Source organism: Ixodes scapularis, unplaced genomic scaffold (assembly GCF_016920785.2).
Source record: "Ixodes scapularis isolate PalLabHiFi unplaced genomic scaffold, ASM1692078v2 PGA_scaffold6__148_contigs__length_123643588, whole genome shotgun sequence".
In the NCBI taxonomy this organism is placed as follows: Eukaryota; Metazoa; Arthropoda; class Arachnida; order Ixodida; family Ixodidae; genus Ixodes; species Ixodes scapularis.
The window spans coordinates 64,568,195-64,595,172 of NW_024609881.1; the positions used below are offsets into that span (position 1 = coordinate 64,568,195).

The window sequence follows — 26,978 nt, forward strand, 5'->3', positions numbered from 1 at the left end:
CAGGTAAAGCTAAGATTTAAAACCTTTCTCAGCTCGTCCCAGGCCGTGACTTCACACCTGGGCGGGGGGACATAGCTTTCTGAGTTGCGGTGTGAATGAAAAAACAAACAAACATGGCACCGTTTTCTCCCAAACACTCTGTACTTAAGTGAGGGTGTCCTGTGCGGTACTCACAGACAGTTGCAGCTAGCAGCTGAGAATGGACAGTTTCCACCTGGTCTGTCACCGGGTATCTCGTATAATCCGTCTGGTTCAGCAGTTGGCTGAGGTAGCACCCACGTCATTGTACACTATCATACTTGTCGTCATCGGCTGAAGATTGACCAGACACTACAACAGAATGAAAGACCCAAAGACAAGCATTGAATGTCACTCACGGGTAGACCCATTCAAATAGACTAGAATGAGTAGAGAGACTGCCGGAGGAAGAGGTGAGAATGTGAGGACACATCAGAGCGCCAAGCGACGCAAAAGGTGTTCGCAACTTTCAGCGATGGTGGTACCGCGGTGTGAATTGATTGATTGATTGATTGGATAAATGAATGATTGATTGATTGATTGATTCGTGCCCGCCGTGCCAATCTGCCACCTCCTCTCCGCGCGTGGGTATGGTGAGCAGATGTGTAGCGCGTCCCCGAGAGTACGTGAAACTTGAGAATATACGGCGGGCAAGTGTACCAAAATGCGCCTCGATCTGGCACGTCGGATGGCAAAGAGGGGCACGGCAATCAAACGGCATCATAAAAATTGCGGGCAGAACCAGCTGTGTTGCTGTTAATTAAGCGATTAGCGGCAGACATAACTTAAAAAACCGTGGCAGGTCGGACGTAAATTTTCCTGCTAAATTTAGCGGATAAACTGAATTTGAGTGTGGGATCACGTGACATCAAGTCATATGACGTAATTTTCTCCGCTAAATTTAGCGGGGAAACTGAATATTTGTTGAGGCCGTGACATCAAGTCATGTGACGTCGTTTTCCCCGCTAAATATAGCGGAGAGACTGGATTGGTGTCGAGGTCAGGTGACGCTGACTTCCTGCGAAATCTAGCTGGGAAACAGAATTTTTGCGTAGGTCATGTGGTATCAATTGTTTCCCTAAATTTAACAGACGAACTAAATTTCTGTATGGGTGACGTGACAGAAAGTCACGTGACGCCATTTTCCCGCTAAATTTAGATGGGGAAGTGAATTAGTGCTAAGGTCGCATGACGTCAAATTCCCCGCTAAATCTAGGGGGGAAACTGCATTTGTGTATTATGGGTCAGGTGACATCAAGCCGTGTGACGTTATTTTCTCCGCTAAATTTATCGGGGAGGACGAACGGTCGTAAACATACCCTCAAAGTGGCCCGACGATCCCAGAAAAGTCAATCGCGTTAATGCTCGGTTTAAAAAAAAGAAAGCGCGATGACGCTTTTTTTGTGTTTTTAGCCAAGCAGGCGCCGTCATTGTTGAGGTAGAAGGGAAACAAGAGTACGCGCTTGGCTTGTAAACAAACGCCGGAGGTGCATGGGCAAGGATGAGACAAACTTGCTCGCCGTACACTCCCTTTCACTTTATAAAGTTTTGCCGTGCTTTACGACCAGATGGGGCTAATCAAGCAGCACCAAATGCGCATTGTCCGATGGCATTTGGCGTCTTTGTGGGGGTTGATATATACCCGGCTAAACCAGTCACACGCTGCAAAAAGCGCAGGATTGCGGCGCATTCGCTGTGCGAGACTCGCTTTGTCGGTCGCTGATAGCAAACGTTTCTCAAACATTAGAATGGCAATCTGGGCTAGTTGGTTCATGATAACTTTCAGGGCGCCGAAAATACACAAGGACAAGATACAAGAAAGGAGACGTGAACAAGGCGCACTCGCAACTAGCGTTTATGAAAAAACCACTCTCTTATATACTCATGGAAAACAACACAGTCATACTACAAAGTCATACTACACAGTCATACTACACAGTCATACTACACAGTCATACAACACAGTCATACTACGTCCGGTGTAGCCCCCTTCGTAGAAAAGTGTGCTCTTTTGCCGATAGTGACACAGACGTGTCACTAATGCAGTCCTTACCCTTTTCTTTTATTTCGAAGGGCTCGTGCAGCTCCCTCGATATCCGATCGGCGTATCTGGCCAAAAACCTCGTGTCACTAAATGACGGTGTGCAGGAGCAACGGCTGCAGTGCGTGGCGAGGTGTCCCGACGGGGTAGCCCGTGCAGCCGCAGCATGTTCGCGGGCGCGATCATTAAAGCATCTGCCCGTTTGGCCAATGTACGATGCTCCGCATGACATGGGGATTTCGTATATGACGCCCGTAGCACATTCCGTGTACCTGTTGCGGTGCTTCGTATTGCAAGGATCTGCTGACTCACGGAGATTGTTGATTCTGCGACACAGTCTCGATAGTTTGTTTGGTGCGGAGAACACAATAGGCACATCGTACCTATCAGCAACCTTTTTAAGATTGTGGGTTAGTGAGTGTACATAGGGGATTACCACCGGCCTCACTGCTGCTCTTTCACGGGGCTGCCTCCGTGTGCCTTTGAACTTTTTTATTAGGGTGTCCGCTACATCCACCAGAACTCTCTGCGGGTAGCCCGCTGCAGCCGCCAGAACTCTCTGCGGGTAGCGGGCTACCCGCAGAGAGTTCTGGTGGATGTAGCGGACACCCTAATAAAAAAGTTCAAAGGCACACGGAGGCAGCCCCGTGAAAGAGCAGCAGTGAGGCCGGTGGTAATCCCCTATGTACACTCACTAACCCACAATCTTAAAAAGGTTGCTGATAGGTACGATGTGCCTATTGTGTTCTCCGCACCAAACAAACTATCGAGACTGTGTCGCAGAATCAACAATCCCCGTGAGTCAGCAGATCCTTGCAATACGAAGCACCGCAACAGGTACACGGAATGTGCTACGGGCGTCATATACGAAATCCCCATGTCATGCGGAGCATCGTACATTGGCCAAACGGGCAGATGCTTTAATGATCGCGCCCGCGAACATGCTGCGGCTACACGGGCTACCCCGTCGGGACACCTCGCCACACACTGCAGCCGTTGCTCCTGCACACCGTCATTTAGTGACACGAGGTTTTTGGCCAGATACGCCGATCGGATATCGAGGGAGCTGCACGAGGCCTTCGAAATAAAAGAAAAGGGCAAGGACTGCATTAGTGACACGTCTGTGTCACTATCGGCAAAAGAGCACACTTTTCTACGAAGGGGGCTACACCGGACGTAGTATGACTGTGTAGTATGACTGTGTAGTATGACTGTGTAGTATGAGTGTGTTGTTTTCCATGAGTATATAAGAGAGTGGTTTTTTCATAAACGCTAGTTGCGAGTGCGCCTTGTTCACGTCTCCTTTCTTGTATCTTGTCCTTGTGTATTTTCGGCGCCCTGAAAGTTAGTTTCTCAAACAAACAGCCAAAAAAAAAAAGAAATAAAAAAGACGGAGAACACGAAAGAGATATTAAGAATGACGGGAAATCAGAGACATCCTTCATCGTCTAAAAGAAAATCTTACCACGAATTCGTCCGAGAGAAGTCGGCTAAAGGTCGGCTAGAAAAGAAAAAAAAAAAACACGAAAAACAACATGAACATATGTAAAAGGTGTTTGACGCAAAATCGAACATTGGTCATCTTTTATGTTCGGTTCAAGGTTGAAAATTACGCCTATTAGTTACTTGAAAGCCCCCCAACTCATCGTAAATTATTTGTGTAGAGTGTGCTCTTTCTCCTCAGGCCAAAAATGTACGTTAGGATATATCAGCCGTTCATAAAAGACCAAACGCCTCTTTACATATAACTACCTGAAACCATCTTGGTGCGGCTATCGTTCAAAGTATTTCGATTATCACTGTTAAGGTACGCGGGGCGAGTCCATGGGCATAATCTGATCTCTCCGCAGCCAATCAGCTTACAGCGTTAGCCAATAGGAACGTCGAAGGACCAATCAGGAACCGTGAACATAATAAGCATGCACGTTGACGGTCCGATGATACCGTCAACAGCGCACCGATATGGTGTTCGTCACGTTTTTGTTTACGTGTTCTATTATCGCTGAACCAATAATGTACAGAAAAGGCCCGATGACTTGTATTTTTAACGCTGTCTGACGCATGGTCCAATGAGTTCGTAGCGTCACCTGCGTCTGGATCGTATAAGTGACACGAAGTACGGGGAGTTCTCAAGAAAAGAGAACCGTGTTTTTCGGCCCGTGTAGATAAGGCAATACATCGCAGAGAGCTCAAGCTCCGTGAGAATACGACGCTAGCGGTCGGGATGGAACGCGAAGATTTGAAAAAAAACAAAATGAAGTCACCTGAATCAAGCGATAACTCAGAAAAACGAAATTTCTCAATGAGCGGACGTCCGCCCAAGCCTAATGTCGTCAAAACAAAAATGTGACATTGTGGTCCCCTGTAGTATCTATTTCAATGAAACGAACTTGTCATAAAGAGAGAAAACAATATTCGCTTTCTTGATGACGGGTGTTTTTCACTGATATAAGTCTCACAAGCGTTCACAATATATAATTTCTTGTCTTGACGATATATATAGGGTGTCTCAATTCACCAGGCTCGATCTAAATTGGACCGCAAAAATCGGCGCCTGCACGAAGAAATCTAGACTTTTCGTCAAAGATGTATTTCACAGGTCGTTTTTTTTTTTTTTTTTTTTTTTTGTGTAGAATTACAAAGCGTAGCTCCCTTTCTGTAAAAAAAAAATAGGGCCAAGAAACTTGCTAGGGTGAACGGCGGGCGGCGACGCATACGACCAAGTCGAGTTGCAGGGTGTGTTTGGCGCTCGTATTGATAGATGGCGTCGGGAGCAGCGTCCGAAGGTGTAGCCGACCAGCGAAAGAAACCAGACGACACGCAACGAAATCCGTTGGCAGCAAAAGCGCCGTCGTTATGCAAACGCGTTTTTTTTTAACTGTAAGTTTCAATTTTATTGTTTGCATTTGTATTTAAATCAGAGGAACATTACGAAAATATGTTGTTCATTTTAATAAACCACGGTGGTCGCGAGCAGTCTCGATAAAGATGTAGCGTCATCTATCAATACGAGCGCCATACACACGCCGCAGCTCGACTTGGTCGTCTGCGTCGCCGCCCGCCGTTGACCCTGGCACGTTTCTTGGCCCTATTTTTTTACAAGACGGAAGCTACGCTTTCTAATTTTACAAGTAAAAACCGACCTGTGATATACACCTTTGCCGAAAAGTTTAGGTTGCTACGTGCAGACGCCGATTTTTACGGTCTATTTTAGATTGAGCCTGGTGACTTTAGACTCCCTATATATTTGTGCGATAAAGCAACCAATACCACTGAGTGCTTTTGCGAAAACCTTCCCATGCAGATTGGTTGCTAATGCACATGCGTGGGCTATCGCGTGGCGGGTAGAATAGGGGGTGGAAGGGTTGAGCAGGTATAGGCTAGGTGGCGCAAGCTACCGCCCGTTACAAAGTGTATGGCCATTAACACCAGAGCCGTATATGTAGAGAGTTTGGCCATTCGTTGGGAAGTATAGGAGACAAATGAGGAGGCGCTATTGGCCAAAAGCGGGCTGGGTGTGTTCCAGGGCGTCTTCACAAATTCGAATGTGACCAACCAGAAGTCGGAAATAATACCCTGGCGGTGGTCGCAAGAAACAAACCTGATAACTGCATCGGAGTAACTCTCGGTGACTGAAAATATGGCACACGTGATGTTTCAATCACGCTCATCCAAAATGATGGTGGAAGAGTGCGACTATCGGAACGATTGACATAATCCTTACGCCAAGCGCCGAGGGCCGGGAATCTCCCGTCCGAGCGGTCACACTCTGTCCGAGCAAAACGGAGTTGAGCGGCGCATTCGTTTCTTACATCTTTCTGCATGATCATGATCAAAACATCACGTGCATCCTATATTCAACCACGAAGAGTTGTTACACTGCACTCTTGCGCGCTTATTCAAACCACATACGAACATATACCTTCGATCAGAACTGTTTCTCGCTACCACCGCTAGGGGATTTTTTTCGGCTCCTGGTTGGTCAAGAGAGCACGCCAAGCCCTCTTTCGTGTCTGGTGCGCGCGCTGGCTCTGACCGCGCCTTTTATTGACCAAACTCTCTAAATACACGGCTCTGATTAACACCCATCCATCCATCCAGGGACGCTTGCAGACGATCATCGCTTTTGACTCCTCGCAGCTCGTGTAACAAACGCGGCCCGTAAACCACGTGATTCCGGTCGAGCAGTTGGGAGCGCTCTCAAATCTAGGCACACTATAGTCACTGATAAGACAAGAACGGCAAGGTGGGGTGCTTCGGTTGTCCCGTCTCCAGCGCAACTGCTGCTACCTTCGACAATGCTTCCATGTCTCGTGAACGTTGAGCACACACGCGCAGCCAAAGCACGGCGGAAGGCATGCATGGGAGCATGCTGGAGGCCCGGCGTTCGAAAGGCACGCTCTGCCGTTCTTACTTTATCCGCGACTATAGTCGTAACCTAACTCCACCATTGCGGAAGAAATAACTTACATCCGTAGGTGGAACGCCTTGGCAGGCTTCATTCGGCTCGCACTGAAAGTCAATAGATTGAAAGCAAGGTGAAACCATTTTAAGAAATAAATAAAGGGTGCAACCGTAGCGAGTGCGTGCCAGAGCTGTGTTAATTGAACGCATTAAGCTCGAGATTTCGATATGCAATTTTTTTCTTCCTTTCTTTTTTTCGGCTTTATAAGTTTCTTAAACAAAAAAAACAAAAAAAAAGAAACATGAAAGTCTGCCAAAACGCGGTTTGAGCAGGCGACTTATACGGTTACGTCCCAATCCGGCTGAAACCTCAATTCGGCTGGAAGTTTCGATTCGGCTGCACGTTCCAGTTCCAACTGAAGCGTCCAGTCGAATTGAAACTTTTAGCCAAACTGAAGCGTCGAGCCAAATTGAAACTTCTAGCCGAATTGAAGCTTCTATCCGAATTGAGGATGTAGCCGAACTGGAAAGTGCAGCCGAATTGAAACTTCCAGCCGAATTGAGGCAATAGCCGATTTGAGGCTTCAGCCGGATTGGGACGATACCGACTTATACGGCAAGGGGGACATATTAGAGAGGGCCAATCGTCGCATTAAGTCGGAAAATAACCTAAGAATCGTTCATTAACTTTTCCATTCACGAAGATAAATATAGGTTTAGAATTACAAACTTGCTGACTGAGCGTCATGGAAATCCTCTAAATCAGTAAAGTTTGGAGGGACTTGAAGCGCGTGCGAAGGCCTGCAACAGGCGCAGGCCTCCGGAAACGCGCCCGCTTGGGTTTTCCGTCTACTGTTCACGCAGTTGCAAGTTGCAACCATGGCCGTATAGCTCACTTGTACAAACCGCATTAATGTAGCTTTCGTGACTTCTTTTTTAACGATGAAATCTGTAAAGCCTAAACAAAAACACAGTATTTGTTTCTCTATATCTGCGTGTCTCCAAAATAAGAGATGCTGAACAATTAACGTAGGATAGAAAACAGCACATTCATCAGATTTAGCAGATTAGATGTTACAGAATGAGTTAAAATATTATATATTTTACATTAATTGTCAGCGTCTTCCACCAATGCAATTCTTAACCTCCTTATTATATCTGCGAACTGACCGCAATGAACTTTTTTTTTCGTAGACATCATTTCTTCTAGTCAGTGCGCATCTGTGCGCACTTCGTTGTCATATTTATTATTAAACTAAGAATACCCAAATAATCACACCAAAGAATTTCAGTTAGAATATCAGATCGTTCGTAATTACTATAGATAATAATAGTATCCCTCATCAATGGGATAATGTGATATGAAGAGATATCATCTCATCATGTATCTTCTCCTGAAGATTTGATTTGTTGTTGTTATTGTTTTTGTTGTTGTTCCTGCGAGAACATATGCCAGAAAATAATCAGGCGGTACTTTACCATGCTTTCGTCAGGTTGAGGTGCAGGTACCTGGAACACAATGGGCGTGCCGCAGGCAGAGTCTTCGATGCTCGGGTCGATTTCACAAAACACCTGAAGGGCGCTGGAGCCATCCAGACAGTACGAGGCGAGGTAGTCCAGCGTAGTCACTGTGGGGCCCAACATGAGAACAATCCGTTCAATTGGTCGTTTCTGCCCAATCGCCGTAATCGTTATCAGTTACATCATCAATCGTGATTACGTGTTGATGACGTAGCTGATGACCTCACTGAGAGTTTTTGAGGCGCATGAACGCGCAATGGATCTTTTATTACCACAGGGATCTGCCTTTTCCTTGAGAACGGAGGATGTACAGCGCTATTTTACCTGATGATGATGATGATGATGAGGTTACGGCTCTTCCCTTTGTGACGGGCACGTTCGACCTGTATTCGTGCACCAAGCCTCGGGGTCCATTGGGAGCTTAGTTACCCCTGAGATGTACTTTTCTCCACCAGTCCTCCACACGTTGCCTTGAGGTCTTAAGAGCCAACCAGTTTGAACCCAGTTTGTCCACTGTGCGTTAGGGCTGTTGGCTTTATCCGTCACGTCCTGTATCGGTGGCTTGATGTCGTTCGTGAGTGCACTCACTGAAGCCCAAAGCATGAGCGAGCGCCAGAGGGCTCTGAGGATAGGGGCCACTGAACTGTGAAGGATCAGCACTAGGGCCGTGCATTCAAGTACAATATGTGCTATTATTTCATCGTGGGCCCCACACGCCCGGCACACACTCACGGTCACAGTTGCGTCAAAGTGCCGCCTGTAGGACAGGGTCCGCAGGGCCCCGGCTCGTGCCTCAAAAAGCAATCCGCTGCCAAGGCTGTTATCGTAAAGCCGAGTCCCTGGGGCGATGCTCTGCTTGTATGTCACGTAGACATCCACCGTCGACTTGGTGTGTGCCAGAGCCATATATGTAGAGAGTTTGGTCATTCGTTGGGAGGTATAGGAGACAAATGAGGAGGCGTCATTGGCCGAAAGCGGGCTGGGCGTGTTCCAGGGCGTCTGCAGAAATTCGAATGTGACCAAACAGAAGCCGGAAATAATACCCTGGCAATGGTCGCGAGAAACAAACCTGATAACTGCATTAGAGTAACTCTCGATGACTGAAAATATGGTACACGTGATGTTTCAATCACGCTCATCCAAAATGATGGTGGAAGAGTGCGACTAGCGGAACGATCGACATAATCCGTACGCCAAGCGCCGAGGGCCGGGAATCTGCCGTCCGAGCGGTCACAATCTGTCCGAGCAAAACAGAGTTGAGCGGCGCATTCGTGTCTTACATCTTTCTACATGATCATGATCAAAATAACACGTGCACCCTATTTTCAACCACAAAGAGTTACTAAACTTCACTCTTACGCGCTCATTAAAACAATTTACGAACATAGGCCTTTGATCAGAACGGTTTCTCGCTACCACCGCTCGGGGATTCTTTTCGGCTTCTGGTTGGTCAAGAGAGCATGCCAAGCCCTCTTTCCGAATCTGGTGCACGCCCTGGCTCTGCCCGCGCCTCCCATTGACCAAACTCTCTAGATATACGGCTCTGGTGTGTGCCACCTGGAGTCACTGTTGTGTCTCATGATCTCGGACCATCTGCCGGATCTCCGAGTCCAGTTCCTGTGCCGTCAATGCTTGTACGGGGTCAGCAAAGAAACCATGTTTGCGTTATTGGGGCTGATTTAAGCGTCTTTTCCAGCGGGTTTGTAGTGCTGTGAGGTGGGTGTATCGGAACACCCTACTGGCCTAACGGCAGGTGTTCGTATGTCGACGCCGTCCGTTCAACATAATTTTGTTGTTCGCTTCCCGAGTCTCAAAACAGGACCGGCCCAGGTCACCCTGCACGGCTTCATTTGGTGCACTCCCGTGGCAGCCAAGCGCCTGGCGGCCAACCTCTCTTTGCCCTGAGCTTGGACATCTCCTGGGGCGCATAGCAAAGCGTTAGCAAAGGTTCATCCAGGCACCACCACCACCTTTCACACACCCCTAGACACAATGAACCTATTGCAACTCCAGAGGCTTCGTTTTCTGAGAATGATGGCTCCTCGAGTGACTGCTTGCGAAGGTGAGCGTGGTGATCTTTCAAGTAGTCGTCTGGGTTTGACAGGATGGTGCCCAAGTATTTGTACTCGCTGAGGACTGGCATATGTGGTCTTCACATGGTCTAAGGTCGCCCAGTGTTATGTTTGAGAAACCTGCGAGTACTACTCCTGCCGACTTGTTGACATTGAATTGCAAAAAAAGCCCCGCTGCTTCTTCTACGCAGATGTCTAATAAAAGCTGCATGTCGTTCACTGATTCTGCTGTAAGCACTATGTCGTCTGCATATGTCAATCCCGGCCTTATACAGTCGATTTTTCCCCCAGCTTCCAGGTGGACCAACGAAAAGCCCAGCCCGCACCGGACGAGTTCCTTCTCTAGCCGAGCTACATGCAACATGTACAAAAGCGGAAATAATTGGCATTCCTGACGGAGACTTCTCGTTACCAGGACCTCCTCAGGGTTGGTTCCATCCAGCCATGTCTTAATCGTGTTGCTATTGCACGGACGGTGGATGAGGGTGACCCACTCTGGTCGCACGTTCAGCTCTTTGAGTTGGCCGAGGAGCTGGTCATGTGGCACGTTGTCGTAGGCTTTTGCGATGTCCGGGAAACAACATATTAAACTCCTTTCCCCTTTTCGGACTACCTCAATAGATTGCGTTAAAGGGATACTGAAACGAAATTAAGAGCTCACAAAACAAGGCTGGATAGGTATGAGTCTGTAAAACCCAAAAACATCACTCACACAGCGATATCTCTAACAGATCGCCGTATTTCTGGAAAAGAAGTGCGCGATTGAACACGGCCGACGAGGCCGACGAGACAAGGCACCCGTCACGATTCCCATTCCCTCTTCTCCTCGCTACGTCCCGTCGAGCCAACACTTCCTAGAAATAAGGCCGTAGCGCTCCGAGTGGTTACGTCACAATGTCGGAGGAAGGAAGGCCATGGCGCAACTACGTGAGAACATTTCCGCTATCGACGTGAAAAAAATGTTTCTTCTCGAGCGGCGCGGGGGTGTTCGTGCTCGATTATCCGGCATTAATATACGTTTTAAAAGCGCAGTCTTGTACAATTGATTATATATATAATATAAACGTAATATAGAACGGGTTATCAAGGTTGAAAGTACCAAATTTATATTTATGATTATCCCCGTAACCGCGGGACTACGCGCGTTCCCGCAGCTCCCTACACTTTTCGAATGAACCGGCTCCGAATTTCCGAGGCGACATCTTCCCTCATACGGGCTCCGATTCTGGTAAGTTTACGTTGTGTGTGAGCTGCTGCTTGCCTGAATGGGAACGCTGAGACATTTCAGAAGGGAAGGGAACCGAAAAAAAATCCAGTCATCGCCGCAGGGAGCGCACACGAGCAAGAGATGGGTTGACAATGTAAAGCCTCTCCTCCCACACTGCTGCCACTGCTCTCGTGTGTGTGTGTGTGTGTGTGTGTGTGTGTGTGTGTGTGTGTGTGTGTGTGTGTGTGTGTGTGTGTGTGTGTGTGTGTGTGTGTGTGTGTGTGTGTGTGTGTGTGTGTGTGTGTGTGTGTGTGTGTGTGTGTGTGTGTGTGTGTGTGTGTGTGTGTGTGTGTGTGTGTGTGTGTGTGTGTGTGTGTGTGTGTGTGTGTGTGTGTGTGTGTGTGTGTGTGTGTGTGTGTGTGTGTGTGTGTGTGTGTGTGTGTGTGTGTGTGTGTGTGTGTGTGTGTGTGTGTGTGTGTGTGTGTGTGTGTGTGTGTGTGTGTGTGTGTGTGTGTGTGTGTGTGTGTGTGTGTGTGTGTGTGTGTGTGTGTGTGTGTGTGTGTGTGTGTGTGTGTGTGTGTGTGTGTGTGTGTGTGTGTGTGTGTGTGTGTGTGTGTGTGTGTGTGTGTGTGTGTGTGTGTGTGTGTGTGTGTGTGTGTGTGTGTGTGTGTGTGTGTGTGTGTGTGTGTGTGTGTGTGTGTGTGTGTGTGTGTGTGTGTGTGTGTGTGTGTGTGTGTGTGTGTGTGTGTGTGTGTGTGTGTGTGTGTGTGTGTGTGTGTGTGTGTGTGTGTGTGTGTGTGTGTGTGTGTGTGTGTGTGTGTGTGTGTGTGTGTGTGTGTGTGTGTGTGTGTGTGTGTGTGTGTGTGTGTGTGTGTGTGTGTGTGTGTGTGTGTGTGTGTGTGTGTGTGTGTGTGTGTGTGTGTGTGTGTGTGTGTGTGTGTGTGGTTCTTTCGATCCTCCTACCCGTCGTTTTTTTGTCGTCACCGCAGTCTCGGGTAGTTTTTTTTTGTGTTCGCTTGATACTACAGCATTTACATGGATTCGTGAAACAAGTCCTGCTACGGTTTGAGTGACGTGTGTGGCAACTAGTCAACGATGGCTCTGGTCGATGACCTCTCTCTCGACAGAGAGAGACTTCTTGAAGTTCGTGTTCAACTGTTTTCGTGATGGATTTTGTGGGACGAATGGATGCGATCGACTGGTGAGAAACATTTTATTTATGGGCTTTCTTGGTCATGTAAGACGCAAGTGAAGTGCTGCAGTCGATTTTTTTTTAAATCGCGTGATAGAATGGAATTTTGTTCTTCGTCGTTATCCGTTTGCTATTGCGTCGACATTTGTAAATATGCGGGGTAATATTCTAGTTTTTACTGGAAGGTAAATAACAAGTTTCTGTGATTATTGAAAGTGCGTTGTTTGTGCTTATGTGTTTATTTATACTAATGTTATTTTATTGCCTTTGCCGCGTTTATACTAGAATCTTAACTTATTAAGGTAATAGTATTATTGTATGCAAAATTGGTTATATTTTGCTCTTAAGCAGCTCGAGCCCACAGGGAGAAGTAAATTAGTTGACTGTAAATAGTAAGTTTAGTATCCCTGCCACGCGGAAAAGTTAATATATTTTGATTAAATGATACGGGATCTGATCAGCTCGCTGTTTTGAGTGATTATACGAGCGTCGCAAGCTGATTTGTCAACCCCATATTGTCATTCGATCGAATATACATTAATTTGAATTCAGTGACTGCACGCGATAACATAGCTTGCATGGTCGTAAGTGACATTTGTCGAGGCGTGTCCGCGTTGGCTACGTCTACCTTATTCTTAACTGATCTGTATTTCTGTGTCCAATCACTGCGTGTCTCGCCATTTTGTCGAAGTATTTCTGTATAAAATATGCATTCCTACAGCAATAATTGCGTGACCCAATGTTTTCGACTTAATACAATCACATTTTTCTATAGACGTCTTCTACGCATACCTCGTGCCATTTCATACCGATTATTTAGCAGTGTAATGTTTTGCCCGTGTAATAAAGTGTTTCTTAGACCCGTTGCTATGTGCAGCTTTCATTTTAGCTAATAAGACACGCGTATGTGACACAAACTACGTTACGACGGTCGATCCACGCGCGTTGCCTTCGCTTCGACGCGCGCCCCCGGTGGCCTTCCTTAGCGACGTCACGAGAAAAGCGCTCCGGCCTTATTTCAAGGAGGTGTTGGTCGAGCTGGTGAAGTGAAGCGAGGAGGACAGAAGCGAGGCTGCTTCCCCTCATTCTCGAATTCTCCTGGAGGACAATGACGTCAAAGACCTCGCTTGATCGCGCCCTTCTTTTTCAAAAGTGCATCCATCCCTCTGAGATATCGATGTATGGGTGATGTTTTGGAGTTTGTAGCGTCCCGTTGAACGTTTCTGTGGCCTTACTTTGCGAAATCCAAATTTCGGTTCAGTACCTTTTTAAAGTAAAGTGGCGATCTTCCAACCTGCGGTTCCGTCGAAACCCCCCTTTCCGCCCAAGCCGTCATGCGCTCATCAACGGGTGGATGGGTGGATGGATGAATCCGGCTGAACCCACTGGAACGGGTGGTAGCTTACGCCACCTAGCCATTTTGTTTTACCATTCACGCTGTAGAAAACCTTTCGAGAGACAAGCGCCGTCTGGAGAGATGTCTGCGAACTACAAATGAAGAGCAGTCCAACATGCCTCCGGCCGTCAAAACACATTGGCATCGTACCGTTGTATCGGATTTTGATGCTTTTTTATGCTCCATACTGCCGATACGTAAAGAAAAAAAAAAAAAAAAACGCAATACGTGCAAAGACGTAGGTGCTGAATGTATGTTGATCGTGCGGAATGGGTTCTCTGCGAAAACTGCTACAGCGAGAAGCAATTCCAGGGGAGGTTCCCAGGGAGGTTGCATTAACAGCTGTGGTTGTGAAACTGAAACAGCAGAAATTATACTCACAGTTTTGACCAGTGCGTTTGAATAACTCGGCGATTGTTGGGTAGAAGTTTGTAAACAGGTAACCGTTGAAACCGAAAGCCGCCATTTTGTCAATAACGCACTGCAATAGAAAGCAAGTAGATTTCAAATCAAGGCCTCTACCCGTGAATATGTTTAGAGCCACTTCTAAGCGTTTCTGTCTATTGTGATAAAATGTCTTTTTTCTAAAAAAAATAACAAAAACAAAATCTTATTTTTTGCGATAAGGAATCACTTTTTTGTTTTCCCCCTCCCCCCCCCCCCCCCCAAAAAAAAAAAAGGGAGGGGGGAGGGAGGGGAGGTAGAGGAAAAAGCTGCTCTGGGGACCTCCACCTCCCCTTACGGTTCATCTTTGGAAGAGGACAGCATATAAATTAAATATCAAAGTTACAAATTATTAAATACCTTGTACAACATTAGATATATCGAGAACAATACAGAACAAATCTACTGAAGACGTTATATATAATGAGATGGAGAACCTTGGGTGAAACAGCAACAACAGACGGGTTTATTTGTACGTTTCGGCCGGAGTCCGGCCTTCGTCATTCCTGACGAAGGCGTCATTCCTGACGAAGGATGGATTCCAACAGGTCAAGGATAAAAGCGAACCATTTTTGTCAGTGTCTTCATTTGACAAAAATGGTCCGTTTTTGTCTTTGAAATCACCCCATCAAAGAAGCTTCCGAGTCAGTGGCCTGGTGTGTGACTTTAGTGAGTATGCTTATGCAAAGTGAGAGTTATTGCAGCCCATGGTATCGTCGCACAACCCTCTCCTTCAGATACATCCATTAAATTTCCGCGAGATTATGGTTGGAGAGGGCATAGTATTCATATTCATTGCGTATTGAACACCAAACTCTCATAGACGTTCGTGTGCCTAAGTTAAGGCATAATCCCTGTTCTGTGAAATAATAATAATAATAATAATAATATAATATACGTTGTTCGCCTTTAGGGGAAAGAAAAGACGGAATATTTTTCAAAATATCCTCACCGCGGCAAAATCAGAGGCTGCAAAAGCCTGTTTCGGCGTCTCTTTCAAATCGAAAAACTACCGATGCACTGCGGAACGTACGGGCGTATGCATCTGTCACATGCAGCGTCACGTTTGTTGTTCTGATATCGCTAGCCCGCGCTCCGCGCGAGCCTTCAGACGTCTGCCATTTTGGTCTTTCATGTACCGCTCAGAGCGGCGCGCGTCGACAAACACAATTAAAAACCATTCCTGGGCAGAGGGCGCCATCTGTGTTTGCTATCACGAAACAGTGACTTGTCATAACTCAATGGGAAAAGTTTGATGTCCTATAATGAAGTAGGCGTGCAACCTATCGATATGTAATTTTCCTCGAATGCAATATCAAGATATTCTTTGCACTTTAATGTCTCAATATTTGCTTTAGTTGACACACAAACGTTTTTATAACGCAGAAAAGTGAAGCTATTTTTAAAATGTTTTTTATTTTGGAACCTGTAGAGTTTATTTATATAAATACATATGTTTTGTCATTCTAATGATACATGGGTTATGCATATAGAGTTTCGTATGAATTGGATAAATGTAGCTCGAGAAAATGAACGTTAAAATTTGAAAGTGAGGTCAACTAAAATATAAATGAAAATCTAGGTTCGCGTTTCCAAGGGCTATATCTCGCGCACAATTTCTACCAACCCTTTGTTTCCTAGAGAATATTTTCGGAGAACACCAATCCCAAATGGTACGGTATTCAACTTCCGGATTCCGGACAAAAACTTGGGTTCAACACGTTTTTCAAGAAACATGTTCGGCGTGTAAATATCGGGATATATCAGGTTCTACCCGAAAACGAAGGACTCTATATGTACGCGCCACTTCTCTTCCAAACAATACAATTAAACGCTTTAAATATCCGTACCTATCGGTTGTATAATTTGGACTGCCGGTGTAGATATAACATTGACTATTGACAAAAATGACGTGACCATGTTCACCGAAACATGGCTTACAAAAAGTGACGGAGAACCGAATTTTGAAGGCTTCAAATGTGAGTTTTAACGCGGACTCAAAAACGAGGAAGAGGCATTGCCATTTTAAGCACAACATCATCTACCACGCTGCTCGAGAGTTTCTTTTTTTTTTTTTTTTGTTACTTTGGTTGTAGAATGCCTGGAAAGGACGGCCTTAGATGTGTTTAGGCCTACTACAGGAGAGAAGTGCGAGTTCTTTGATTTCCTTGTAACCCGGCATATTTTCTTTGTTTCTTGTCAACTCCCATTTATAATGATAGGTGATATATAAACATTGACATGAATTTGAATATTACTACAGCCACATAACTATCAAATGTTATAGCAGCCTATGGGGGCTCAAATGCGATGATCCTACGATGCCCACCAGGATCTCTTCAAATTCCGCGTCGTCACTCGACTCACGTATAACAAATATACATGATGCAGGCACTACAACTGGGGCCCTCTCATGTGATATCACTGACCACCTTCCTAGATTTTGCCTAACTACCCTGACTTAAAAAAAGAGTAAGGAAGGAAGGAATGGACGTGTATTAAAAATCGAGAGCCCCCACAGGAGTATATGCATCCTAACATTCAGGTTGCCTGCTCATGCGCTGCCCGCAGCTGGAAGTCTGGGCGATTTTCAAAGGCCTCCCGTTGGCGACGATGCTTCTGATGGTAATTGGGAATCCGATGAGGAAAGATGCTGCACGGCAGGCTCGGGGTGTCGGAGAGGAGCGCTAGCCTAGAAGTCCTGAGCTCCCCCTGAACTCCCCCTGAACTCCCCCTGAACTCCCCCTGGGACACGTAGCCCAAGAGAGTTCTCAGAATCCTGGCCCCCCTCCTCTCCGCGTCTCCGGTGTATATCTTGCCTTTTCAGCACAAATTATTTGTTCTTAAAAAAAGGGTGAAAAAGTTTTGCGGCCCTGTATTTCGTTCTTGTTTATATGCACGTACATATGCATATGTAAATTTATTTTATACCTTCTCGGCTCTAGCTATGATGGCCCCCATCGTGGCTAGAACAGAGGAGGTTGTAACCTGTCAAAAGGCGAACATGCAGCTTTTTTTTTTCACGCCCTTGTCACATATGTACAGTTTGTGGCAAAATAAAGCAATTTGATTTGGTTTGATTTGCTTTGTCTGCTTCTTGCGCTTACTGTGAGGTGGCGCCACAAGTTAAAACCATCGCTAACTTGGTCGTCTGCGAACCCGTCCGCCGTTGACCCTGACAAGAATTGACGGTCTCAATTTTCGTAGAAAGAGAGCTACACCTTGTAAATTTTCCAGATTAAATGTACATATTCGGTGAATGCTTGAGATTTCTATCTGCAGGCGCCGATTTTCTTTTTTTTTTTTTCTTTTCATTCTACAGTGGCAAGGTTCACTGTCCACTCCCCATAAACGAGCAAAAATATTCGCATCTCATTTTTTGTCATTTGAAGAAGTGGTCATTTGGACGCGGAAAATAGCTACTCTATTGCCGGCCTTTTCTGTTTCAGCAGCACAAACAATTATCATTGTGGCAAATTGTAGGGCTTAGGGTATTGGATAAACATACCCTGGAGGCCCACGGAAGTACAAGTGACGCCTTAAAACTAAACAGCTATTTTAGTGGCGTAGACAGTTAGTAGAGAGCTTTAAGACAAGGTTTCCCTGTGCGCAAAAATTCTGCGAAGGCAGAGAAGTTTTGTGCCTGTGCAGTGCAGCGCCCTAAGCGAGGGGCCCAAAATGTGGCTCCCTGTGCTAAAACTATGTCTTTCAGAAAACGTCGAACTCACCATCACCAGCGACGACAGGCCCTGCGAAGTAAAACAAAATAAACATGTGTATATACAAACTTCCTTTTCTTATTATTTTGTGTAAAGCTGGTTGTTGCAAAGTTTTTACACCTCGTGCCATTTTTTTTCTTCTAATCCTCTCTATATCCTTCGACCGACACTTCATGTCTCATGAGGCACAGTTTTTGGTCCCCTGTAAAACTTTACGTCACCCACGCTTTCAATATTCATGAAAGAAGAGATATTCATGAAAGAAGAATGCAGATTTTAATTGCCTTTAAACTCAACCGCTATGCGGTGCTGGTGTAAATATAAACAGAGATAACAAAGACAACGATAAAAATGTTAGATGTTCATTAAATTTTATAGAACCGTTTTCCTCGAATTTTGAATTTTTAACTTTATCAGAACAAATATTTCACTTGGACACCGGACAAAAAAGCTTCCAATAGAAAGCTTGAAGGTCCGGCGGCCCTGTACATGAAGAACACAATAAAATAAAACAAGAACACTATCACCTAAACAAGATACGCGTACACTGCTTTTAATTAAACAGTGAATATCAAAGTGGTCGGAAACGAAGTTTTTAAGCAATGTGGGCAAATTATGAACAATGAATTGAAGTGCAAAATTAGTATGAAAATGGGAAACGGTCCAGACTTCCTTGCGTCAGATTCTGATTATAAATTCGCGTTTAGTTAAGATTGAAATACGAGACGAAAAACCAATTCACTCCACACTTGAAAATAAACTCAAACATAATAAACAATCTATCGACATTGGCTGCTTTTTTGTGATATTGTGACTAAAGAAGAATGTTCCCGCACAAGACACGTTGTTGATACTAGATGTTGAATACGCTCTATGTGTGCATTGAGTTTCTGTTCAACTTAAAAACCAATAAGAAACACCAAAGGACTTATGATCTTTGCCCCCATTACTCTGTTCCTTCTTTAAAAAAAAAACTTTTTTTTTTTTTGCAGAAGCAATGAAGACATTACGGAGCTGAATGTGTTGGATGCAAAAAAAAAAAAAAAATATATACCGCCTCAGAGCTTACGCTGACGTGAAAAAAACCGTGTTAGGTTGTTATAAACTGCGCAGTCTGATTCCCATAAAAAAAAAAAGATTCAGGAACGCAATAAAAACAACCGAAGCGAAAACACTTACCGCCGCTGACACGTCGCATAGGTCCCGACCAACGTCATGGAAGCACTAATAAAGATAAAGAGAGACACGTAGATTTAAAAACATGAAAAAACTGAGCACTCGCTATGATTCGCATATCTGGGAAGATAGTAAGATATCCGCTGTCATATAATAGGGAATAATTCTTCAAGAAATGGAACGCTCCCAATTGGTCACGCTCTACGTTTCTTAAGCTGGAAATAAATAATAAAACGAAAACAGAATAAGTCACCAATGATGATATGCAGTAGATATATTACATGGCAGTGAACTCACCGAGTCGATTCCATAGGCGTTGGGAAGAGTCATATTTACGCAGCATCCTGCGAGGAAATAACGAGTTTGACGTCTCGGCCGGGATGATATGGTAGGGTGAAGTTAAGATGATGTTTCCATCACGCAACACAAGGTGCCTTTAGTGACTGAAATATATGGACGCTTTACACACGCGCCAAATTACAGCCGCCATTGCTGACCTTCTCTTGCTTTACCGAGATGCCGAGAAACTGAAACGGTATTTGGCGATCCTCTACAAAGGCCGATGCTTTAGAAAAGGACACAGTTGAATCTAATATGGCAATAACCTGGCCTGCTATGGTAATGATGAAGTGAAATAAATGGAATAAGTGGAAACAGAAACTGAAGGTCAGGTATGGCGGCGTCTATGCACAGCTGCTGCAAAGCGTCTATATATATATATATATATATATATATATATATATATATATATATATATATATTTTTTTTTTTTTATCGATGAAAGCACTAGAAGCGGATCTCAAAGCAATACGATACAAATTTCCCAAACAGCCAGGTTTGAGTTACTTGATATCAGCCCCATTTGAACTTGCAGATTCATTTCGAAATGTTTAACGTTGAAGTGTGCAATAACGACAAGTGTTTTCAGAGTTAAACTGCTAATAATAAAATAGCGTAATATAATTGCCCGCGTAGCCAACATGATAGATGGCCCGTGGTCAACTGCCATTTCTTTAATATTTTCTTGCTTTCTTTCTTCTCGCCTGATTGATCTCGAATATTTATAGAAAGTTTATATAAGCATTCGCCCTGATTTCATCTAAAGTATATATAATAAAGACCGACACGCTTTCCACAAACGAGTCATCTTTTGCCCTCACCGGGTATGGGGACTGCCTGTGAGCAGAAAACAGATTCCTGCAATGGAGTTTTGATCACTATTATCGTCGCAATGTATGGCATCTGTGCCAAACTATAATGGCGGCCTTTTTGAGGCTAATCAAGGAAGGAGTTGAAGATACTTCCAAATGGAGGGTATATGAGGCCTCTACGTCCAAGACGTCAGTACAACATGACGCACGACTTAGATACAAGGTCTGTGTAAGCGTTTGTTTTGGAGTGGACCAATCAATCGCTTGGCACAAGTTAGCCTATGTGCCAAACGATTGATTGGCACAAGTTTGTGGCGAAAATTTAATCGAGGGTCTTGTGGGTCACCGCTTTCTACTGGTCAGTTCCTATGTTCACACCATCGAAACCGAAACGAACGAAGATAGAATTACGCGTGTGATCGAAGATCTTACCTTCCATTGACGTTCGCAGGTTATGCCCGGTAAAATACGCTTTCATGAAAACAGAGTTTGAACCACCAGATGCCGCTGAATTTCGCAATTCATGTTCGTCCCTGTTCCTTCTGAATCTTTGTATGATCGATATTGAGGAAAACACTATGCTTATTTAAACTGGAAAACTGGGCAGTGTCCCACTCTGAAGCCGGGCAACAGAGCAAACAATATGACTCTCCGATGACGTGGCTCTTTACCTTTTTGGTTTTGTTGCTCCGCTCGGACAAAGGCGTTGATTATTCTCATAATTCCCGGAACACGCAGAAGCCCTGTAAGCAAGACGGAAATTGTAAATAGTACTTACGAAAGCTTTTCGCGTATTTAGGAGTCTGGCTCAAATGACTGACACCTTAAGGAACATATGGCGTGGCGATCACCGCTGAGCATCTTACTATTCATCCGCAGTCAGTAGGCTTCTGGCATTAGTCGATAAGAACATGGGAGAGAGCCATCACGAAGCAAGGAGTGAAGTGCCCGTGTTTGTCTTCTATCTTGTGTACGTCTTTTTTTAGCGCTTTTAACCATGGTTCAATACAGTCAACACCGACTAGCCCAACCACAAGTTCTTTTACAAGGAGTGAGAGCACGGAAAGCAACTCCCTGCGGTTTTTAAACAGTGAGTGAATATAAGTACCAGAGGTGATGATATATCATACAAAGACAGTCTGCGAACCGCAATATCCATGGTTCCAATGCCGCGTGCCAAGTTTTCTTCTTGAACTCATTGCCACGCGGCATTCGAAGCGCGGCTCTCGCGGAGACTCGTGTTCGAATCTGTATGCAGACTGCATTTTGTACAATGTATAAGCAGTGTGACCCCGGCTTAAGATTTAAGACTGTATGTTGCTAGGGGTCCATACCTTGGTCCCGTTCCACTCCATGCATGTAACGGCTGCCGGCTCGATAGATAGCATACGCACGAACCAGCGATGTAGGAAAACCGGGAATTGAAAAAAATTCTCCTCAACTTTTGTGCATATTCTAGAGTTTTTAATTATATCAGCATAACGAACATAAATATTTTGACGAGAAGTATACACATACGGCAAAACAGGTATGGTCCCACACACACACACACACCAAAGAACGTCGCGAGTTGAAACTGAAACATTTCAAATCCTGCTGTAAACAACATTGCCTTTGTGACCTTTCGAACATTTGTTTCTAACATGAAGGCCCGCTCACACACTTGCGATTGCTTCGACCGAGTTCTTGCCTTTCTTAAGACGGAAAAACACACTGGCACGCTGGCGCCATTTATGAGGTGACCCTGGAACTGCATTTCCATAAAGCGAATGTTTTCGTTTTAATTTTTTTGCAGTAGTTGAGAGGTCAAATGTACTTCCTAGAAATGGCCGTTTACAACATTGTCAACAATTTCTCAGGCAAAAAAAAAAGAAAAAAGAAACGTAATGCACGAAACAAAAATAGAAAAGTAGGGAAATGCCAAGGGCTCCATGGCCAGCTGATAGATGACGTGTGTTCTCTCGCCGAAAGAGGTCCCCAGAGGTTGTAACTTGTAAGCCACTTGGTCGAAATGTCTCACGTGTGTAAACCAGCCTTAACGGGCAACTTAAGAAAAAAGTCTACCAGAAGCTCCAGAGTACTTCCTGGAGAAGGGGAACAAGAGGGAAAAAGGACAAACACAAATCTCCAAACACAGCTAGGTGACTGGTGCGCGACCGAAAAATTCCGCCTGGTCCGGGTATCGAACCCCGGACCTCTCCATTACAGGTGGAGCGCTCTACCAATTGAGCTAACCAGGGGTTAGACATCAGTAGAGCAAACGGGTTTTATCAGCCGCCACCAGTCTAACACCAACAAGGGTGAAGCTATTGTGAAGCTATTGAAATCTGTAATAACGAGACATTAATCGTATAAATGTATACAGTTAATGTCCATCTTGGATATACCGAAGAGACGGGCAGTTTTTACCTTGGTGAAGCCACTGGGCCAGGACAGCGTGGTTCTTCCTTCCAGCTTGCCGAGGGCCTTGCCCTGGCAAGCAGGGGCTTTGTGAATCCAAGTGGCTCGGTTTGGGATTGTCGTGAACTATATAAGAAAATAATCATATGTAATCACTCGTGGCACCATTGTTTCAAGATGGAATGTTATAACATAAAAATGTAACCTCAGAAGGAAGTAGGTGGATGCTGTGGTATGCAGGATTATTTTTAAAACGTCGAAGTTCGGAGGCAAGTTAACGATAGAAAGCACATCAGCAGAAAGCACGCTGTATCCACAAGGTATTACTCAAATGTTTGTTGGTAGCCTTCGAACTGCATTTGGCACATCGTGCTCAGGTGACCTTATGTTCCCAAGAAAAAACAAAAATCGGTCGAGCAGGAAAGGAAGGTTAGAGGATCCATGTTTGTGTTGTTGTTATTGTTGTTGTTTCTAATTTGCAAAATAGTGAGTGTAATTAAAAGCTAGCACCTGCAAAATTCTCCGTGAACATGATGAGCTCTATCGTCTAAGCACTAGCTGATCAAAGTGAAAACATATTTTGTGGCCCCTTAAAATATCCCAATTGTTTTTCTAGATGTAAAGTGTTTTCAAGTGGGACTGTCTCCTGTTTGTTGCGTTTTCAGTGAAAATAAAAATTTTCTGGTGAATTTGTTTTCTACAGGGTCCTTGCAAGTGGTGGCCACATTTTAGACAGTAGGAACATTTCCTATTTTAATGAAAATTAAAAAAAACTATTAGCGAAAAAATGTTTCAAGTGTATGCAAACTGGTGCGTATTAATCATGACGTGAAAATCCTGAGGCTGGGAACGAAACTTGAGGATAAATTAGAAGGGACAGAAGACAGACACAACTAAATGTTTAAAAACTGGCATACACACACAGATCGTCTTCAACTTATCACTGCTCAGTGCTTTGTGTACATTCACTTCTGCAGTTTCATATCTTTAGCGCGTTATGGGTGCTTTTATGCATTTTTACTCAGGCTTGCGGGTGCTTTTGTTTGCTAGTGGTGTTGGTTGTTCTGGAGACCTCTTGTACAGGCTCTGTTCAACCCGGTTTCAGCTTTCGTTTATGTTGGCTGGCAAATTTATGAGCTGTTTTTGTCTCTATATTATATATAATTTGTGTACTTTTTTTTCTTTTTTTTTTGGTATTCACGACAGTCTGCTTTTTTCTGTGTTTTTGTCCTGAGCTCGTACTGGAGGGTCTGTCGAGATTATTTTGTAAATTTTATCATACACGTTCATAATAAAATGTTGGCAATGTAACAGATTCTGAAAACAAATGTAGTAAGAGTACCACCTGCCTTTACCTTAACATTTAGGAGTAGCTGCTATAGCATTAGCATCATCCGAAGACTATGTGTATATTCCACTTAAGTGTTCGCTATTTACTAAAACGCCCATCCCACTTCGAACTAATTCTTTCAAAGTATGGTATCTTAAAGGACCCATGAAACGAATTTTGGGCTGGAGTAAATCAATTTATATTGGGATTTTACTAATAGCACATCGTTCAGTGGGCCAAAAGAACAAAGGTAGAAAGTCAGAAGCCTGACTTTCGCTACAAAAATGTGCAAAACATAGCGGACTATTTCGTACCTCCTTCCCTTCGTAAACTCTCCGCCTTTTCACTGTGATACATCCGCGGACCCCGCAGCGCGTCACCGGGCTACTAGCCACCATAACCGGGCCCCCGCAGCGCGTCACCAGGGTCCAAGCGCACGTCACACGACACCGGACCTCACTTAATCCCTTCATCCCTAAGCTGACATTGCGGTGGAAGCTACGCGCTTACCGGACCAATCAGCCGCCTCCCTTTCATCACCTGACCTCATTCTCTGCGGGTCGGTATGCGCGAGAGAGCGTGATCACGTGGAAAATGTGTGGCTGGCCCAACGAGCACGTAGCTTCCACAGCACTGTCAGCTTCGGGGTGAACGGGGTGGGGAAAGCAACTAGTCGGAATTTTGAGCGACGGGCTAATCTTCTAGGGGGACAATGGCTGTGTCCGGGCTACACAAGCGAGATTCCGAGCAAGAGGGGACTCCCCCCTTTCCGACTTCTTGAACTGTTTGGTACAATGCGCGATTTATGAGTTGAGGAGGAAAGCTAAACAAAAAAAAAGTTGAAAAAGCGTTTCATGACTCCTTTAATAGAGTGCAAAGCCAATAATTAAAACATTCAACTCTACACGTTGCCATAAAATATCGACAGCAGTTTTTTTTTTTGGCTATTCAGTATTTATTGTTTTTTCCTCCCAGCATTTTAATGGATGAACATTTTTAAATGAATTACGCGCTGTCTTGTCCGCTAGTTCCATGTCTTCTCTTCTAGGCTTCGCCTTCCTTTCAAAGTGTCCTCCGCGTAGGTGGCGCTGCCTTCCGCCAGTAGGCGACACTACAGCATGGTCTCATGACAGCAGGGTGGGGCCTATTACGTTCCCGCTTCTTGCATTGTGATTGGTTCTTCGGTGCTCCTATCGTCTAATGCCGCAATCTGATTGGCTGCGGAGCCATATAATGAGATGCACAGGATCACCACGCCTTGCTTTTTTTTAAGCGGAGCGCAAGTTCGTCTGCTTCTTGCCCAGAGGTTGCGATGACGTCAGAACGCCAAACTCTTATTGGTCGACTGAAAAGAAAAATATAGTGGGTAGACCTCAAGGCATCTATCAGTGAGGACTGCTCACTATGCGTCCAATCGAAGCCAATCAGAACGCGGCGTCGTTCTGACGTTACCGGAACCCCTGCGCAAGAACCAGACGACTTGCTCTCCGAACAGTCAACTACCCCACTACTGCTTGATGTGGTTATCGAATGATAAAAACAACAAATGAGCTGTGTTATTCTATTAAGTCGGGGATGGTAGGGTTAACGGGTCACTTTGGCATTAATTTTGTACCACAAAAAACTGCTCCATATTTTATTGAGAAATTTTACGTTTTGAATGGTTACGCCCTTTGGATTAATTTTTTGATGCTTCTTTTTTTTTAAGTTTTTTTTATATTTTTAGTTAGTGGGTTTCAAATTTTAGGTTGAGTTTCAGTTCTTGTACTTTTCTTTTCTCATCAACAAACGATACGATACTCAATTAATTTTGTAAGTATCTTGTACGTGTTTCTGGCTTTAAACTGAACCTATAAAAATAAGTTTGAACATGCGGCAAGCAAGAAAACAAAATATTGTTCTTAGTTGTCATAAGAGGGGAACTTTTTTTATTTTAATTTTTTTAACATTATAATGTAGTGAATTCTAGGAACACTTAGGTTCGAACTCTTGGCAAGATAATTTACTATAAGCTGTAAATTTTAGTGTATTCGGATAAGTAGTTTCTACGTAAAGGTACATCAAAATTAAAAAAAAAAAGAAATTCAAAAATGTTAAAAAACACAGTTTTATGTCTTCACATTTGTGACAAATGTTCAAAAGGCTCCAGCAGAATGCATGACTTTTGTTGCTTTCTTTTCATCCACCCCGAAGCCTTTTTTCTTGTTCCTTTTCGTCCTGTGTCGTTCCTTACTTTCCCTGCGGTAGGTACTTCAAGGCATTAATAAATAAATTAATTAAAATGTTAATTAATATAAACAAACATGTGCGTCGACCAGTTTTAAATAACAGGGGCGCGGAATTTGGCGCCATATTAAGTGGCTGAGGGCGGTCGTTCGAGCTCGACGCCTCCCAGTTTTGTTCCTCAGACTGCATAAAATTTTTCAATACTAAAATTAAATATTTTTTGGTTCGTTTACCCTATCATCCCCCTAAACATGCGATTGACTTGGTTAGCCAAGCAATAATTTTACATTATGTACAGACATACCTCAAAAGAGGCAGCACGTTGGTGTTTTCGTGTCACTGAGTGTTTTAGGTATTGAGCAAGCGATTTCAATAAACAAATATGCTAACATTTTAGGCATAAGGATATATTATAGGGTACGGTGTAACATTAAGTGTCATGCTACGATATATGTACAGCATAAACCGACAATGCTAAAATGGCATGTGTTAAAAAGACATCCCTAGTGTTTGTTTCTTTGTTCGTTTGTTTTTTGGCCGCTGATTTTAATTATTATACCTTCCTTCAGTATATCTCCGAACATCACATTCGTATAACAAGACTTAACACTTACGGTTTATGGCTTCGGTCAGGCAGCTCAAGCTCAGACATAGCGCAACGGTGAACAGAAGGATCTTCAT

At 44.4% G+C, this 26,978-nt stretch overlaps 1 protein-coding gene across 1 annotated transcript; it reads right to left on the reverse strand.

Annotated features, from left to right (window-relative positions):
- Positions 1-252: 252 nt before the first annotated feature.
- LOC120841415 lies at positions 253-26,978 on the reverse strand. The gene is made up of 12 exons (XM_042294791.1): positions 26,912-26,978; positions 22,751-22,867; positions 21,676-21,774; positions 21,013-21,084; positions 19,488-19,534; positions 19,194-19,238; positions 18,024-18,044; positions 14,233-14,332; positions 7,943-8,091; positions 6,530-6,571; positions 3,525-3,560; positions 253-330 (listed from the first exon to the last, which is right to left on the reverse strand). Exons 1-12 carry the CDS (start codon positions 26,976-26,978, stop codon positions 253-255), a joined length of 873 nt encoding a protein of 290 aa, XP_042150725.1.